This window comes from Triticum aestivum, chromosome 2A (assembly GCF_018294505.1).
Source record: "Triticum aestivum cultivar Chinese Spring chromosome 2A, IWGSC CS RefSeq v2.1, whole genome shotgun sequence".
NCBI lineage: Eukaryota > Viridiplantae > Streptophyta > Magnoliopsida > Poales > Poaceae > Triticum > Triticum aestivum.
In genome coordinates this window covers 82,944,902-82,962,647 of record NC_057797.1, presented here as the reverse complement: position 1 = coordinate 82,962,647, position 17,746 = coordinate 82,944,902, and the positions used below count along the sequence as shown (strand labels likewise).

General features: G+C 42.4%; 1 protein-coding gene across 1 annotated transcript; it reads right to left on the bottom strand.

Annotated features, from left to right (window-relative positions):
• Nucleotides 1-1,120: 1,120 nt before the first annotated feature.
• On the bottom strand, nucleotides 1,121-1,818 carry LOC123184839 (zinc finger A20 and AN1 domain-containing stress-associated protein 7-like). The gene has a single exon (XM_044596886.1). It carries the CDS (start codon nucleotides 1,763-1,765, stop codon nucleotides 1,301-1,303), a length of 465 nt encoding a protein of 154 aa, XP_044452821.1. The 5' UTR covers nucleotides 1,766-1,818; the 3' UTR covers nucleotides 1,121-1,300.
• Between the last annotated feature and the right edge of the window lie 15,928 nt (nucleotides 1,819-17,746).

The following is a 17,746-nucleotide window of genomic DNA, read 5'->3' as shown; positions in this document are numbered from 1 at the left end:
TAATGGTACAAATAGGGACAGACAAAAAGAAAAACAAATGTGCAATGGTGGCTCTAGCAAACCCTCTTGATACCAATATACCTTGGATAATTAATCTTGAAGTGGTTGAGAAATACAAGTTGATGACCTTGGTGAGACATTATGCAAATTGTAATCATGGGTTACTAGCTAGGTCTATGCCAAAACTTAGAGCACCTACATCCGAACTCTTCAAACGCTCCTATACATCGAGGCAGACGGTTTGGTGAGTGTCCTGTCAAAAAACACTCAACCGGTCTTATACATTCGGGCTGACCGACCCCCCCCCCCCCTCATACCGGGCCCATATCTGGGGTGGATATGAGGAGGCATGGACGCGTTTGGGCGCGTTCGCCATGTCTGGCCCAAAAATTCCACAAACCCTCCCCCTAGCCTTACATAACCAGCCCTTTTCCTCTCCTCTCTTCTTCGTCGTCCGTGCTGGCCCTCCCCTAGCTTTGCCGCTGCCCCGACCCCTCAGCGTCGCCACCGTCGCCACAAAACTCCTCCCCGCAAATCTCGCCACCCCGAATGCCGCGACGGTACGTTCGGCTCTTCTCGGACTTCACTTTGCCCTCCATGTGTTCAAAAAATTGAACGATCAGTTTTTTTAGGTTTTGAGAAGCCTGAAGAACAAGTCCACTTCCCGAAGCAAGATGCAAATCATATTATGAATTTTTTGCATATGCATCTTCGAGATGAACATGTGCACGTGCAACTACTCAATGATCTTGTGGAGCATATATGGGTCCACAATGAAAACCAAGGAGTTTAATGTTTGAAATTGTGCACTTCAAATAAATTGTATGTTAAAATTGTGATTGAACTATGTATTTTATATTTGTACCGCGTTTGAATTGTGGAACTACTCAATGATCTTTCGTATTCATGTGTATGATTGATGTGCATGTATTTGAGAGTTTTGATATTAGGAGTGAGACTGCCTGACATGACATATAAGGGGTCGTCCGGCGCGTGGGCGGATTTGCCAGATGCTCTTATGAAAACCGTGGAGTTGTGTATATGATGGCCACCTTGTATGCCAAATTGGCAACACATACAAACAAATAAAAGAGGATCTGATTCACGTTGATTCAGTCGGCAAAAAAGGGAACAAGACATGCCCATCACATGGGCGTACACAGTAATACGTCACTATGAACAAGATCGAGGTCGACCATCTTCAACTTATCGAGCTAGTGCTTGAAAGATCAAGCAGGAGAGACAGTGAAGCCAATGAGTAAACTAAAACTGTACAGATTTTTTTCAACTCCTCCTGTCTTCAAATCTTGTTGTGGAGCTTGGACGGCGCGACGAGAGGGTTCTGCTGCGCGATCTGCTCCCGGCCGACCTTCTTGTAGTCGAAACTGCATGCGTGCCCGTCCACGTAGCGGTGCAGCGAGCAGAAGGTGCCACCGCAGCGGCACGCGAATCCCAGCAGCCCGACCTTCTTCTTGCACGCCATGCACCTGTTTGGCGCCGACTTCTTCGCTGCCGCCTCCGCGGCCGGTGCCGCGGTAGAGTCCTGCAGGTTCACCGACTTCTTGAAGGCGAGGATGAGGTCGTCAAACGTGAGCTTCCCCTCGACGGCGGGGGCAGCCACATCTCCGGCCTTGAGGTGGTCGCGGTAGCACTTTGAGCACATGCTCTTGGTCGCCGCGCTTCCGTAGAACCCGCAGCCGTTCGCGCAGAGCGGCGAGCCCCCACCGGCGGCGGCCTCCGTCGAAGACTCCTGCCCGTGGGCCATGTATCGCTGCTGATCTGATCTGTGAGTCTGGCGTTGGTTGGTCGCCGTTGTGCGTGGGTGCTTTGTTGACGAGGCCCCGAGGGATCCCTTCTGTGCCTTATAAAGGTCGGCCACGCGTGACCAGAAGAACTCCGAGGCGTGCTCTAGAACGTTTCAGTTGATCTTTGAAGCCACGCAGTGGCATTTTCGGTTTCCTTAACCGTGTCCGTATCCGAAGGGAAGCAGTTGGCAGGCCTCCTCCGATGAAGATACCCAAGAGTAGTGTCCAACGTAAGATGCTTTACGTTGCATGATCAAACGATACGTACATCTCCGTTTCATAAAAAAAGAAGATACGTACATCTCGTTAGCTCAATTTTGGTCATCCAACTCGACAGTGACTGAAACGGCTCAGCCCACAACTCCTACTACCTTTTCCCGTTGAGATTTCACAAATCTCAGTCGAGTACATACCAAGCACCTGTTATTCATTTGTGGAAAACCTAAATAGGTATTGCGGTTACTGGATTTGGACTTTACTATTGATAAACCAAGCGCTGTGGATCATGCAGGAGTTGTGCTAGAATATTTATCGCTACAACCAACTGAAGAATGTGTGGTCTTCGGTCTAGGAAATTCAATACAAGCAATTGCTATTGGTTCCTCGTATTTATGGTGGGAGAGGAGAAAGTTAGTGCATAATGAAAAGGTCCAGAAACCTAAATTCATAGCAATATCAATCAGAACTTTGGTTGCTAACTATACTATCGCGAGTGATGCAAAGGCGACGATTAAGCGACATGACCGGGAAAGACCAATGAGCAATTATGTGAAGCTAAATGTGGATGGGGCTTTTGATCCAGACTTACTCAAGGGTTCGTATGACGCTGTTATCAGGGACTCGAATGGCAGATTCGTTGCGGCAGGAAACGAAGATATCGATTGGTGCGGAGATGCGCTTATCGCCGAGGCACTGGTCTTATGGTTTGGTCTCAATTTGGCAATTACAGTCGGGTGTAACCGCATAGAAGTGAACTCTGACAACATCGAGGTGATAGAGACAATAAAGAATTGAGGTCGCTCTTTCGATATATCGGCGACAGTTTTTGATAATAACATTGATTGAGACATAACAAAATCTTAGTCGACTGAAATTTAGCAAAACTGTTTCCCATTTCTTCTTATCGGCGACAAATGCACACATAATCTACCAGGGAACTACAAAATTGGACCACTGACGAAGCTTACTATAAAATGCTCCCCTCTAAAGAAATATAAGATCTTTTAGATCATTAAATTAGTGGTCTAAAGAATGTTAAATTGTTTTATAGAGAGTATCATTTTTGCAAGATTTATGATAGGCCGGCCGCCCCCCTTGCCTTTAAGGGCTTTTTTGCCCATGAGGACACTCATGAGCTTGCCATGGCGGTCTTTCGGAACACTAGTTGCCAATGAGTCTTCGCCATCGCTGAATCCATGAAGAAAATCACGTTCAACAATAAGCAGGTGTCTCGGTGATAGAGCCAATATTATCCCGATGCACCACTTAGTATGACGTACATTTTTCATCAAGTATACCAAATAAAAGTGTGTTTCTTTACATCCAGCGTGGATTGCCAGACATGCAAACTGAGCTCAGATGGTTATGTTCTAATGGTGGAACCAACCCACTAGGTTCAAGTCCTAAACTTGGCACTGATGGTCATATTTGCTTGGATTCATTTCAGGCCTTCCAACGATATGCGTTCAGTGGCAGAAGATGTTCCCGTCGACTATGAAGACGTCTGTGGCACTTCGTCAACTTCAAGATATTGTGCCGGTTCAGTATCTCGAAGGTGCCCATATGAATAGGGTGTGTGTGCTTGCGTTCATAGGGTAGCATGTATGTGACCATATGTGTTTGTGCTGTGTTAAAAAATGCATAGATTGTCGGGGATAATAGAAGATGGTGTATAAATCTGAAAAATGCTTATTATAATGTTGAAACAAATGGAAATTTTGAAAATCTTGTCAACAATAACAAATCTAAAAACATGTCTTGCATTTGCAATCCCAAAATATATCATCAAACACCAAGGTACATGAAATATGTTGTACACCGAGTACCGAAAATACTCGGCGAAGACCGAAAAGTACTCGACGAAGACTACTCGGCATACACCCCGTCATCAAAGTGGGGTTTGTCGAGTGTTTTTTCTCACTTGGCGAACAGTTTACGTTTCTTGAGGTACTCGGGAAAGATTCAAACTCAGTGCAAAATAATGTTTGCGGCGACTGGTCGGTTTTCCTAGTGTAACACTTGACAAAGTCAGAGGCTTTGTTGAGTGCTACACTCGGCAAAATAATTTAATGGAGTTGCGGGGTAAGTGACCGGATGTGCAACGACAGTCGCAGGCAGTAGGAAAATGGCGGGACATGCCACTACGCGATGATGCTTGTTGTTGTGTGCTATCGCTTGCCCATTGTGTGTTGTTGCTGCCTGCTAGCTATTGCTTGTTGGGGGAAGGAGAAGGGGCATGCCAGTTAGGGGAAGAGGAGAAGTGGTGGCAATAATAAAATGGTTATTACCGTATTTCCCATTCATGGTAAATGTTTATTATTCATGCTAGAATTGTATTAACCGAAAACTTAAATACATGTGTGGATACATAAACTACACCGTGTCCCTAGTAAGCTTCTACTAGACTGGCTCATTGATCAAAGATGGTTATGATTTCCTAACTATAGACATGGGTTGTCATTTGATAACGGGATCACATCATTAGAAGAATGATGTGATGGACAAGACCCAACCGTAAGCTTAGCATCAGATCGTTTAGTTATTTGCTATAACTTTCTTCATGTCAAGTATCAATTCCTTAGACCACTAGATCATGTCATTCCCAGATACCGGAGGAATACTTTGTGTGTTATCAAACGCCACTTTGCAAGTGGGTGATCATAAAGTTGCTCTACAGGTATCTTCAAAGGTGTCTGTTGAGTTGCATGGATCGAGACTGGGATTTGTTACTCCGTATGACGAAGAGATTTCTCTGGGCCCTCTCGGTAATACAACATCGTAAAAAGCTTGCATGCAATGTGGATAATTAGTTAGTCACAAGATCTTGTACTACAAAATGAGTAAAGAGACTTGCCGATAATAAGATTGAACTAAGTATGGAGATACCGACGATTGAATCTCAGGCAAGTAACCTATCGCTGGACAAAGAGAATTGCATACGGGATTAACCGAATGCTCGACATTGTGGTTCAACCGATAAAAGATCTTCGTGAAATATGTAGGAACCAATATGGCCATCTAGGTCTCGCTATTTGTTATTGATCGGAGAGGTGTCTCGGTCATGTCTACATGATTCTCAAACCCGTAGGGTCTGTACGCTTAAAGTTTGGTGACGCTAGAGTAGTTTTGGGTTATGTATGTTGGTGATCGAATATTGTTTGGAGTACTGGATGAGATCTCGAATGTCACGAGGAGCTTCGGAATGGTCCAGAGGTAAAGATTTATATATATATAGAAAGTCCTGTTCTGGTCACCGAAAAAGTTTCAGGCATTATCGGTATTATACCGGGAGTGCCGAAAGGGGTCCGTGGGTCCCCTAGGGGGTCCACCTACCTCGGGGGCCCACATGGGCTGTAGGGGGGGCTGACATATATGGGCCAGGGGCACCAGCCCCAAGGGGCCCATGCGCCTGTAACAAGGAAAAGGGGAAGAGTCCTAAGGGGGGAAGGCACCCCCTAGGTGCCTTGGGGAGGGAGGAAACCTCCCTAGGCCAAGCCCTCCCCCTTGGGGAGGGGCTGGGGCCGTGCTCCAGCCCCCCTTGCCTCCTATATATAGTGGGTGAGAGGGAGGGGCTGAACACACCAATTCCCACGCCCGGCGGCAACCCTACCTCTCCCATAACTCTGTTTTCTTTTCAGATTGGTTCCGACAGCGTTTGGCGAAGCACTGCTGGCACTGCACCACCACCATCGCTACCACGCCATCATGCTGGTTTATATCCCATCTACTTCTCCTCTCTTGTTTGTGGGATCAAGACGGAGGAGACATCACCGAGCCGCATGTGTGCTGAACGCGGAGGTGCCGTCCGTTCGGCGCTAGATCAGATTGGATCGTGATCGGATCACAAAGAGTATGACTACATCAACTGCGTTATATATGCTTCCGCTTTCAGTCTACAAGGGTATGTAGACACAGTCTCCTCTCGTTGCTATGCATCTCCTAGATTAGATCTTAGGTGTTCGTAAGAAATTTTTTGATTTCCATGCTTCGTCCCCATCACTTTTTACCCACTTGCAATTATTTTTTAATTAGATTCACTAAATACCTAGAAATGCACTAAATAACTAAAACATAGCAAATGGCCCAAAAATACCAAATCTAGACAAATGTCAAGCAATGCTCTATCTTGAGTATACAATTCTTTTCAAGGCCAACCGGTGAAGCAACGGTCGCTTCAACTCAGACCTGGCCCGTTCCATCTCAAAACCATGATTCTTCCTCCAAGATGGTGCAATTAAGAAGTATCTGTCAGAATTTTAGCGAAACCTTCTCAAAATTTACCACAACTCATAGGTGTCATATCATGGCACAATACCAAGTTTCATATTTTTCAGACTTCGTTTGCATTTTTCAAAATTAAAAAACCAACAGGATCCATGTTTCGGGTCGAGTCCTGGCACCTTGATGTTTGAAATACCTCTTTTTTCTTTTCTTTGATAAGGCCTAAACATGGACTCAAGAACACAAATAGGTTTTTTCAACCCAATATTTCCAATTTTTTCATGCACTTGCAGTTCAAAGTTTAATTATATCCACTAATAGTTGGAAATGCATTAAATTGACTTACATATATAGTGGTTATGTTGAGTTTATTTTTTTCAAGGCCAACTGATGAAGAAATAGTCTTTTCTCTTTGAAACCTGACATTTTCCATCTCGAAATTTAGATTTTTCCTCGGAGATGGTCCAATTTTTAAGAAATGTACATCACAATTTTTGCCCAAACTTCTCAAAATTTGACCACAACATCTAGGTATCATATATTGAAACTATTCCAGGTGCACATTTTTTAGACTTCATTTGTATTTTCTAGAATTGAAAAACCAATAAGCTTCATGTTCAGGGTCGAGTCCTGTCACCCCAACGTTGGGAATTCCCCTATTTTTCTTGGATATGTCCAAAACATATACTCAAGAATACAATTATTATTTTCAACCTAATTTCGTCATAAAAATTCATGCAATTGCGGTTCAAATTTTAGTTGTATTCACTAAATGCCTAGAAATGCGCCAAACAATTTAAATATAACGAATGAACAACAAAAATTGCCAAATTTGGACATAGAACATGCGATGGCATACCTTAAGTGTGGAAAAAACTAAAGGCCAATGGATGAAGCAGTGATCGCTTCACCTTCAAACCTGACATGTTCCTTATCGTAACCATGATTCTTCCTTGGACATGTTCAAGTTTGGAGCAGTGTACATCACAACTTTTGCAAAAAACTGCTCAAATCTTTACCATGGCAGATGGGTACCATATTATGACACCATTTTTAGGTTTCATGTTTTTCATCCTTCGCTTGCCTTGTCTTTTATAGAATTAGAAAACCAATAACATCTATGTCTGTGGTCGAGTCTTAGCACCCTAATGTTTACAACTCCTTTAATTTTCTTGAATAAGGGATAAACGTAGACTCAAGAACAAAATTAGGATTTTTTAACCAAAAATTTCCAACCTTCTAACGCACTTGGAGTTCAAATGTGAACTATATCCGTTTAATGCCTGAAGTGCACTTAATGACTTAAATATAACAAGCGAACCCCGAAAAATGCCAAATTTGTACGCGAAACATGTGATGGTGTATGTTGAGTGTAAAAAAAATTCAAGGTCAAACCATGAAGAAACTCACACCTTGCCTTCAAACCCGACCTGTTTCCCCTCGAAGCATCAATTCTTCCTCAGAGATGCTTCAGTTTCCATGCAGTGTACGTCACAACTTTTGCGGAACTTTCTTCTTAAGATTTCATCACAACCTCTAGGGATCATATCATAGCGCCCTGCCATGTTTCATACTGTGCGTATAATTTTTTTTAAAAATCTAACACTACAAACTTTGACCATGTATATAGACAAAAATATATGCATTTAAATACCAAATGCATATCATTGGATACATCTTAGTTTGACTTTTCAGAAAATTTATACGCACTACGTTATGGAACAAAGGGAGTTTTGAGACATCATTTGCAATTTTCAGATTTAAAAACCTATAAGCTCCAATACAGGTTGTTGCTGGTCATGGACAAGAAGGGGGAGATGTTTTCAGAGGCAAAATGTGATATATGATTTTTTATATTTTCTGCATCTTCGTGTTCTAAATTTGTCCAACTCAAACAACTCATCACAAATCCCCCCCAATCTTCAGTCTAGATTCCATCAAACTTTTGTATGCTTTAGAGTCTGCCCCACCTCAAATTATTTTCGTCCTCCGTGACTGAGCTCCGTGGTCGGGTTGAGTCTTGGCACCCTCATGTTCACAATTCTTCTTCTTTTCTTGTATATAAGGCCTAAACGTTGACTCAAGAACACAAATAGGTGAACCCGAATGTGCTAACTTTTTCATACACTTGCGGTTAGAATTTAAATTACTCCCTCTGTTCTTAAATATAAGTCTTTTTAGAGATTCCAATATAGACTGCATACGAAGAAAATGAGTGAATCTACATTCTAAACTACGTCTATATACATCCGTATATAGTCCATATTGAAATCTCTAGAAAGACTTATATTTAGAAACGGAGGGAGTATATCTGTTAGCTATTAATTGCTTATACATAGCGAAATGATAATATCTAAAACAACCCTAATTTTCCTGACGTGGAACACATTACATTGTGTTACTAATGCCAAATTTTGACATTTTTTTGGAACCGGTTACTAATTTAAGACATGAATTCCATTTCTTGCTATTTATCAAATATTATTTAAAGAGTTTGTTCTTCAAAATCCAACTCCAATCTAAATTCAAATAAACATATGCATTTTATTGACTTATAATTGTTTGCCGAGTATTTTAGGAAAACCCTACTTTGTTGAGTGTTGTCCGTTTGGTACTCGACAACATACCTGTTTGCTGAGTGTCTTTCTTTCACTGAGTTTTGTCATCGGTACACTTGGCAAAGGTCTTGTTTGCGAGTGTCCAATGAAGTACACTCAACAACCTTGCACTTTGGCATAAAAGAATATTTCCGTAATGCTACATGGATATTATTAATCTTTTTTTGAAAACATGGATATTATTAATCTGAGTAACATGATGGTGCCCAGTTACATCAATGTGTACGAATACGTCGCTATGAACAACAAAGATAAGATCGACCTTCTTCAACTTATATCGAGCTAGTGCTTGAAGATGTTTTTCAACTCCTCCTGCCTTCAAATCTTGTTGTGGAGCTTAGACGGCGCGACGAGAGGGTTCTGCTGCGCGATCTGCTCCCGGCCGACCTTCTTGTAGTCGAAGCCGCATGCGTGCCCGTCCACATACCGGTGCAGCAAGCAGAAGGTGCCACCGCAACGGCAAGCGAACCCCAGAAGCCCCACCTTCTTCTTGCATGCCATGCACCTGGTTGGCGCCGCCTTCTTCGCTGCCGCCTCCGCCGATGGTGCCGCAGCGGCAGAGTCCTGCAGGCTCACCGACGTCTGAAGGCGAGGACGAGGTCGTCGGCATTGATCTTCCCCTCGACAGCGGGGGTAGCCACATCTGTGGACTTGAGGTGCGTTTCTGCTCCGGTGCTCCCCCCTGGGCTGAACGCGGGGTGGAAAAACACATCGACGGCCAGGATGAACCAAAAACGGTTCATAACGAGGGGCACGATCGTCTTTGTTGCCCCCGCGTATAGCCGTCGAGGAGCCCTGGGAGGCCCGTACGGGCCCGGTTAGATCGTATGCCCGACCGTATACGTATGTCCGTCCGTATACGTATTTGTTTGTATACGGCGGCCTTTCGTGCACGCGTGAAGCCGCCCGCACGTGGGGCAACACGTGTCACGGGTAGTTGCCAAAACTGTCCCATCATATAAATGTGGATGACAACCACCTCCGGCCGCATCGCCCACCATTTCCCCCCGCCATATCGTCTCCCTCTCTCCACTCTCCACTCCCAACTCCCTCTCCTCTCCAACCTCCTCGTCTCCCTCACCGCATCCTCTCCATCACCATGGCGGACGCAGGAGGCGAGCGCCCTGATTGGGGCGCAGATCTGGTGGAGCAGGCGCGGCAGGTCGCTGCAGGCACCTTTGTGAGGGGGCGTGCCGGCGTCCAGCGCGGTGCTCCCTCCGCTGGAGATCTGGAGAAGGCGGGGGCGGGCCGTAGCGGCGCGGTCCAGCCAGATGCGCCCGCTCTGGCAAACTCCGGCGAGGCACAGAAGGTGGAGGTGGGCTCTGGCGAGGCGCAGAAGGTGGGGGCGGGCTCTGTCGAGGCGCACGAGGTGGAGAAGGTGGATAAGGTGGAGGCCGGCTCCAGCGAGGAGGAAGCGGAGCATAAGGTATCTGCGGCTAACTTTTAGTTGGTAGTTTTTAGATTGTAGGGTTTGTGGCCAGAACTTTGTTTGGTTAGATTTGTTGGAGGTAGGGTTTTCTCTGCATTAGGGTTTTTCTATATTTGATTCGTGCAAGAATGGTGGACCACATATGATTATTAGATTAGGTTAGAAGTAGCCAGATTGAGGGATGGTGTTTTTTCAGATGCTTATTAGATTAGTAGTGGAATTTTTGCAAATCTTTAGGTGTTTGGAGTCAAATATATACTTCTGTATTGGTTTGGGTTGGTGCTTGATTTAGTTCTTTGGCTTGATGATTAATTAAATGGATGCTTAGTTCTAGGTATTATGGCTGTCATAGTTGCAATTCTTAGATGCTTGATTGATGCATGTTGTCATAGTTGCAGTTATTTGATGCTTGATTGATGCCTGTTAGACAGAGGCTATGAGATGATTTGTGCATGGCCTTGTGTTTTTGGAAATTGTCTACGTGAGGTGATTAGATGGTGCATTAGTTTGGTTGTAAATATAGTGAAGGATGTGCTCATGTACTGGGTGTTGTCATATTAATCAAAAAGAGCTTCTCAAGGGCTGGATTTTTTTGTGCTGGATTGGGGCTTCTGAAGGAGAGGGGAAGCGTGGTCGAGGGGAAGGGGCAGTCTATGCTTATTTACTTTGGGTTAGTAGTGAAATTTTGTCGTTGCTTCAGAGATATTGACATCATTGAACATCCTCTGCAATGTCGTTGCTTCAGAGATAAAAGCATCTTGGGGTTTTTTCAGATGCTTATTAGATTAGTAGTTGAATTTTTGCTTGTTAGAATTTAATTAGTATGAGGATGAATACCTTATTTAAGGGGAATTTAAGGTCAGATAGATGTCATATGATTATTAGATCTGTAGTTCAATGCTGCTGACATTTATGATTATTTGATTTGATCTGTGGTTCAATGATACTGGATGGAAACATATTTGATTTGGAATGCATTAATTAAGATGTGCCAATGAATTGATTTAGATGATACAAGATTCATCTATAGTATAATTTGTTGTTGTTTAGGTAAGTAATGAAATTTTAGATGTTTGTTGGAGATGTATGCATTTATAGTTGAAGTTGTACCTAATTAACTACTGCATTATGTTAATATGTGTAGAGCTTTGCTGCATTATCCCAAAAACAGTAATTTGTGCATATTAAAATTTGTAGTTGGCTTCTGTAATTAGTATATACTATATGTAAAGTGTGAAGTAAACATTCCAAGGCAGGATCCTAGCAACAAAATATACTATATGTTTCCATTAAGTAGTGTGGGGGGGGGGAATTCCCTCAAAAGAAAAGTGTTGGGTTAATCCAGGGAATGTCAAGAATCCAGCTTGCATTTTCATTAGCATTTATGAAGGACATCATTTATCTGTTGATTGATTGCTTAGATTCTGTATTTATAAGGAAAGCATTTGGTCACTTGCAACATACCAATGTGGTTCACATTCACAATTTTGTTTGTAATGACATTCTGTGAACTGCAATTCAATTCATTGTAATTGATGTGCTTGTTTGACAATATAGCAGCAGGAGGAGGATCTTCTGGGCAACAACAGGAAGTGGGACAAGACTGGGTTCTACCCATATGAGTCTGATGAAGATGAGCCGTACGAGGTAAGGCCTAGTTGAAATGTTATTTCTGCATTGAGTTAGTATTATGTGTTTATAGTTTTTGAATGCATAATGTATTAATGTCAGTCATTAATGTGTGCAGTATGAATCTGGAGATGATGTGGTCGAGGGGAACGTCGAGTCCTTTAAAGAGAAGGAGGTGTTGAAGATCAGGGTCCAAGGACCTGCTAAGTACTACAACTGGAGGAATGAAAAGTACCGGTGCCCCTACTGCAGCAAGCCCAAGCCCAGGTCTGGGTTATTGGAGCATCTGATGGAACATTGCCGGGCTACATCGATCTCCAGTCATGACTACAAGATCATTGGTCAGCATTCTGCCCTCCTGAAGGTCCTGAGAAACCCTGACCTCTAGTCGTACATCATGCTGATCATCGGAAGCTGGAAGCCGTACTCATCATCAGTATATTTGATGATGTTTTACTTTTGGAAAGCTGCATCTGGGTCTGAACTGCTTGAAAACTTGCAGCTTTCCAGAGGGGCCATTTAGTTTGATAATGTAATGTAAATCATGGAAAGAAGGAAGCATGTTTTATGCAACTTTCTGGAGGGGCCATTTAGTTTCCGGAATGTAATTTTCAAGCAGTTCAGACCCAGAAAGCTGCAACTTTCCGGAGGGGCCATTTAGTTTCCGGAAGCTGGAAACATGAAGGAAGCATGTCACTTATTTATAAGAAAAGAAAATATAAATATTCAAAAAGATGTGTTTGATAAAAATACCTTTTGAATTTTTGGTATGTTATTATTTGAGGGGTCATGTAATTTTTATGTTATTTTTGGAGTGCTTAGGTAATTTTTATGTAAAGTGAAGGAAAAGGAAAAAATAAACAAAAGGAAAAGCATGGGCCATCCTAGCCATCTTGGAATCCTAGCTTTATAAATAAAAAATTCAAAAAAATAAGAGGGCAGTAAAAAAGTAAACAAATATAAGAGGGCATTATAAATTCAAAAAAATTCAAAAATATAGAAAGAATATTTTGCAATGCCCCCCTGAGGTATAGACCGATGTTTTGACCAGTCAGTCTAGAGGGCATTATAAATTAATAAAAAATTTAAAAAAATATAAAACCTTGGAAACCCACCTTTGTTTGTGCAATAGATCATGTGTGCCAAAGTTGAGGTCATTTGGAGGTGGTCGAAAAAATGACCGCATTCCGGAGGGGCCATTTGGTCTAACTTAAGCCAGTTTTTGAAAAAAATGTGATTTCCCCACCACCTCCAAATCACACAAACTTTATTGAACACGGTGACCCACATGTGCCAATCATGGATATGAAAGAAAATTTTGAAAAAGAATATTTTACAATGCCCCCATGAGGTATAGACCGATGTTTTGACCAGTCAGTCTAGAGGGCATTATAAACTAATAAAAATTCAAACAAATATAAAACCTTGGAAACCCACCTTTGTTTGTGCAATAGATCATGTGTGCCAAAGTTGAGGTCATTTGGAGGTGGTCGAAAAAATGACCGCATTCCGGAGGGGCCACTTAAGCCAGTTTTTGAAAAAAATGTGATTTTTCCCACCACCTCCAAATCACACAAACTTTCTTGAACATGGTGACCCACATGTGCCAATCATGGCTATGAAAGAAAATTTTGAAAAAGAATATTTTACAATGCCCCCTGAGGTATAGACCGATGTTTTGACCAGTCAGTCTAGAGGGCATTATAAATTAATAAAAAATTCAAACAAATATAAAACCTTGGAAACCCAACTTTGTTTGTGCAATAGATCATGTGTGCCAAAGTTGAGGTCATTTGGAGGTGGTTGAAAAAATGACCGCATTCCGGAGGGGCCATTTGGTCTTAACTTAAGCCAGTTTTTGAAAAAATGTGATTTTTCCCACCACCTCCAAATCACACAAACTTTCTTGAACATGGTGACCCACATGTGCCAATCATGGCTATGAAAGAAAATTTTGAAAAAGAATATTTTAGAATGCCCCCCTGAGGTATAGACCGATGTTTTGACCAGTCAGTCTAGAGGGCATTATAAATTAATAAAAAATTCAAACAAATATAAAACCTTGGAAACCCAACTTTGTTTGTGCAATAGATCATGTGTGCCAAAGTTGAGGTCATTTGGAGGTGGTCAAAAAAATGACCGCATTCCGGAGGGGCCATTTCGTAACTTAAGCCAGTTTTTGAAAAAATGTGATTTTTTCCACCACCTCCAAATCACACGAACTTTCTTGAACATGGTGACCCACATGTGCCAATCATGGCTATGAAAGAAAATTTTGAAAAATAATATTTTACAATGCCCCCCTGAGGTATAGACCGATGTTTTGATCAGTCAGTCTAGAAGGCATTATAAATTAATAAAAAATTCAAACAAATTAAAAAAAATTTATTAGATGACTTGAAGGTCAAAACATTAACTTGTCATATATGCAAAAAAATATGTGTATTGAACGCAAGTGAGCATGTGTATAATTTAGTGTGTGATTTCAATTTCAAATCAATACACAATGGCAATATGCCAAAAAAAGTGCCCACCTACCAGAGCAGGAGAATTCATACTCCACGGCCTGCATACGACTAGGAACCCTGCGGTGCATGGGCCAGGATGCAAGGCCCGTGGTGCAGAATATCTCTGCTGCTAGTAGGCCCCACAGGGCAAAGGGGACAAGAGTTAGGCAATGTACTGCCTGCAATAGATAGGAGCTTGGGAGGGGAGTTGCATCAGGGTATATAAACCGGTGCGGCGCTCCCTCGCTTGGCGAGGTGGGACTAAACTCCCACCACCCAACGGCTATGCGCTGCGATGTGCCCTGCGCGGCTCCGCCTTGGGCCCAATTCGGGCGGGCTGGCCCAGGGCAGCCTTACTCCGCTCGCTGATACGTTTTATATTTTCTTTGTTTCTTTTCTTGTTTATATTTATAATATTTAAAATAAAGTCTCTTTTTTTCTATATTATTTCTAACAGTGTTTACTAAAATTTAAAAAATATGCCAAATTGTGTTGTGTTTTATTTCATTTGTTCGTACTCTTTTGTATATTGATAATATTTACGAAATATGAACTAAAATGTTGTGTTTTAATTCAATTCTTCATTCCAATATTTCTTATATTTATTATTTTTTAAATATTTTTAGTTTGTAAGATAAAATGTTCTGTTTTATTTCACTTCTTCATTCTAATATTTGTTCTCTTCTTTATATTTGAAATATTTCCAAAATGTAAGATAATATGTTGTCTTTTATTGCACTTATTCATTCAAATTTTTCTTCTGTTTTCTATATTCTCCTCTTTTCTTTGTTCTGACAGTTATAAATTTAAATAATGTATGATATAATGTTCTCTCATATTTCACTTTTCATGGTTGTCTTTCCTAATTATAAATTTTATTTTCTGTTTCATACTTGAAATATTATTAAATCAAATATAGTTGGGACAATCGCATGTATGCCTCCACTTGCACCATGTACTACAAGCAGGTTCTTCTTCTCGGTCTCACCAATTGATACCAAACTTTTATGCACACCCTACGATGACCATAGCAAGCATGCCTGGCAACTACCGTTCATTTCCGACACTCTATGCATCTTGTAGGCGTTTTGCGGTGATAAAACCCTAGAACACTGCCGCGGCGTGACGCAACGTGTGTTTTGTGTCCGAACTCGTGCACACCTTGCCTGGGGGGCACATTGGCCATGCTCACATGCTCCCAAAAGTTGGGGTCATCTCATGCATGCCCCCACATGCACCATGTACAAGCCGGACCATTCGGGTCTGCCGGAGGGCAAGTTTGGAAGAGATGTTCCTTGACGGTCCCACGAAAAGATCCCAAACTTTTTGCACACCGCACCATGACCATGGCATGCATGTGGTAGTAGAATTCATACACCATGGCCTCATTTTTGTTGAAATCCAATTAATATCCATGTGTATTACATGTAAGTGAGCATGTGTAAAATTTATTAGATGACTTGAAGGTCAAAACATTAACTTGTCATGTATGCACAAAAAATTGTGTATTGAATGCAAGTGAACATGTGTATAATTTAGTGTGTGCTTTGAAGATCAATACACATTGCAATATGCCAAAAAAGGTGCCCACCTACCAGAGCAAGAGAATTCATACTCCACGGCCTGCATACGACTAGGAACCCTGCGGTGCATGGGCCAGGATGCAGGCCCGTGGTGCAGAATATCTCTACTGCTAGTAGGCCCCACGGGGCAGAGGGGACGAGAGTTAGGCAATGTACTGCCTGCAATTGATAGGAGCTTGTGAGGGGAGTCGCAGCCGGGTATATAAACCGGTGCGGCGCTCCCTCGCTTGGCGAGGTGGGACTAAACTCCCACCACCCAACGGCTGTGCGCTGCGATGTGCCCTGCGCGGCTCCGCCTTGGGCCCAATTCGGGTGGGCTGGCCCAGGGCAGCCTTACCCGCGCGCTGATATGTTTTATATTTTCTTGTTTATATTTCTAATATTTAAAATCAAATCTCTTTTTCTATATTATTTCTAAAAGTGTTTACTAAAATTTAAAAAATATGCCAAATTCTGTTGTGTTTTATTTCATTTGTTCGTTCTCTTTTGCATATTGATAATATTTACGAAATATAAACTAAAATGGTGTGTTTTATTTTAATTTTAATTCTAATATTTCTTATCTTTATTATTTTTGAAATATTTTTAGTTTGTAAGATAAAATGTTCTGTTTTATTTCACTTCTTCACTCTAATATTTGTTCTCTTCTTTATATTCGAAATATTTCCAAAATGTAAGACAATATGTTATGTTCTATTGCACTTCTTCATTATTTCAATTCTTCATTTCAAATTATAAATTTTATTTTCTGTTTGATACTTGAGATATTATTAAATCAAATGTAGTTGGGACAGTCGCATGCATACCTCCACATGCACCATGTACTAGGAGCAGGTTTATCTTCTCGGTCTCACCAATTCAGACCAAACTGTATGCACACCCTAGGATGACCATGGCAAGCATGCATGACGAGTATCGTTCATTTCCAAAACTCGATGCATTTTCTAGGGTTTTTCCGGCGACAAAACCCTACAACACTGCCCCCACATGACGCAACGTGTGTTTTGTGTCCGAACTCGTGCACACCTTGCCTGGGGGGGCACATTGGCCATGCTCACATGCTCCCAAAAGTTGGGGTCATCTCATGCATGCCCCCACATGCACTATGTACAAGCAGGACCATTCGGGTCTGCCGGAGATCAGGTCTGAAATTGGTTTTTTCTTGACGGTTCCACCATATGGTCCCAAACTTTATGCATACCCTACAATGACCATGGCATGCATGCGTGACAAGTATCGTTCATTTGCGACACTCGATGCATTTTCTAGGGTTTTCCGGCGACAAAACCCTACAACACTACCCCCACGTGACGCAACGTGCGTTTTGTGTCCGAATTCGTGCACACCTTGCCTGGGGGACCACATTGGCCAAGCCCACAAGCTCCCAAAAGTTGGAGTCATCTCATGCATGCTTCCACATGCACCATGTACAAGCAGGACCATTCGGGTCTGCCGGAGGTCAGGTCTGAAATTTGTTTTCCTTGACGGTCCCACCAAATGATCCCAAACTTCATGCATACCCTACGATGACCATGGCTTGCATCGTGACAAGTATCGTTCATTTGCGACACTCGATGCAATTTCTAGGGTTTTCTGGCGACAAAACCCTACAACACTGCCCCCACGTGACGCAACGTGCGTTTTGTGTCCGAATTCATGCACACCTTGCCTGGGGGACCACATTGGCCAAGCCCACAAGCTCCCAAAAGTTGGGGTCATCTCATGCATGCTTCCA

Bases quoted from the DNA above. Each gene is read 5' to 3' on its own strand.
- LOC123184839 (XM_044596886.1), bottom strand. From the start codon at position 1,765: ATGGCCCACGGGCAGGAGTCTTCGACGGAGGCCGCCGCCGGTGGGGGC.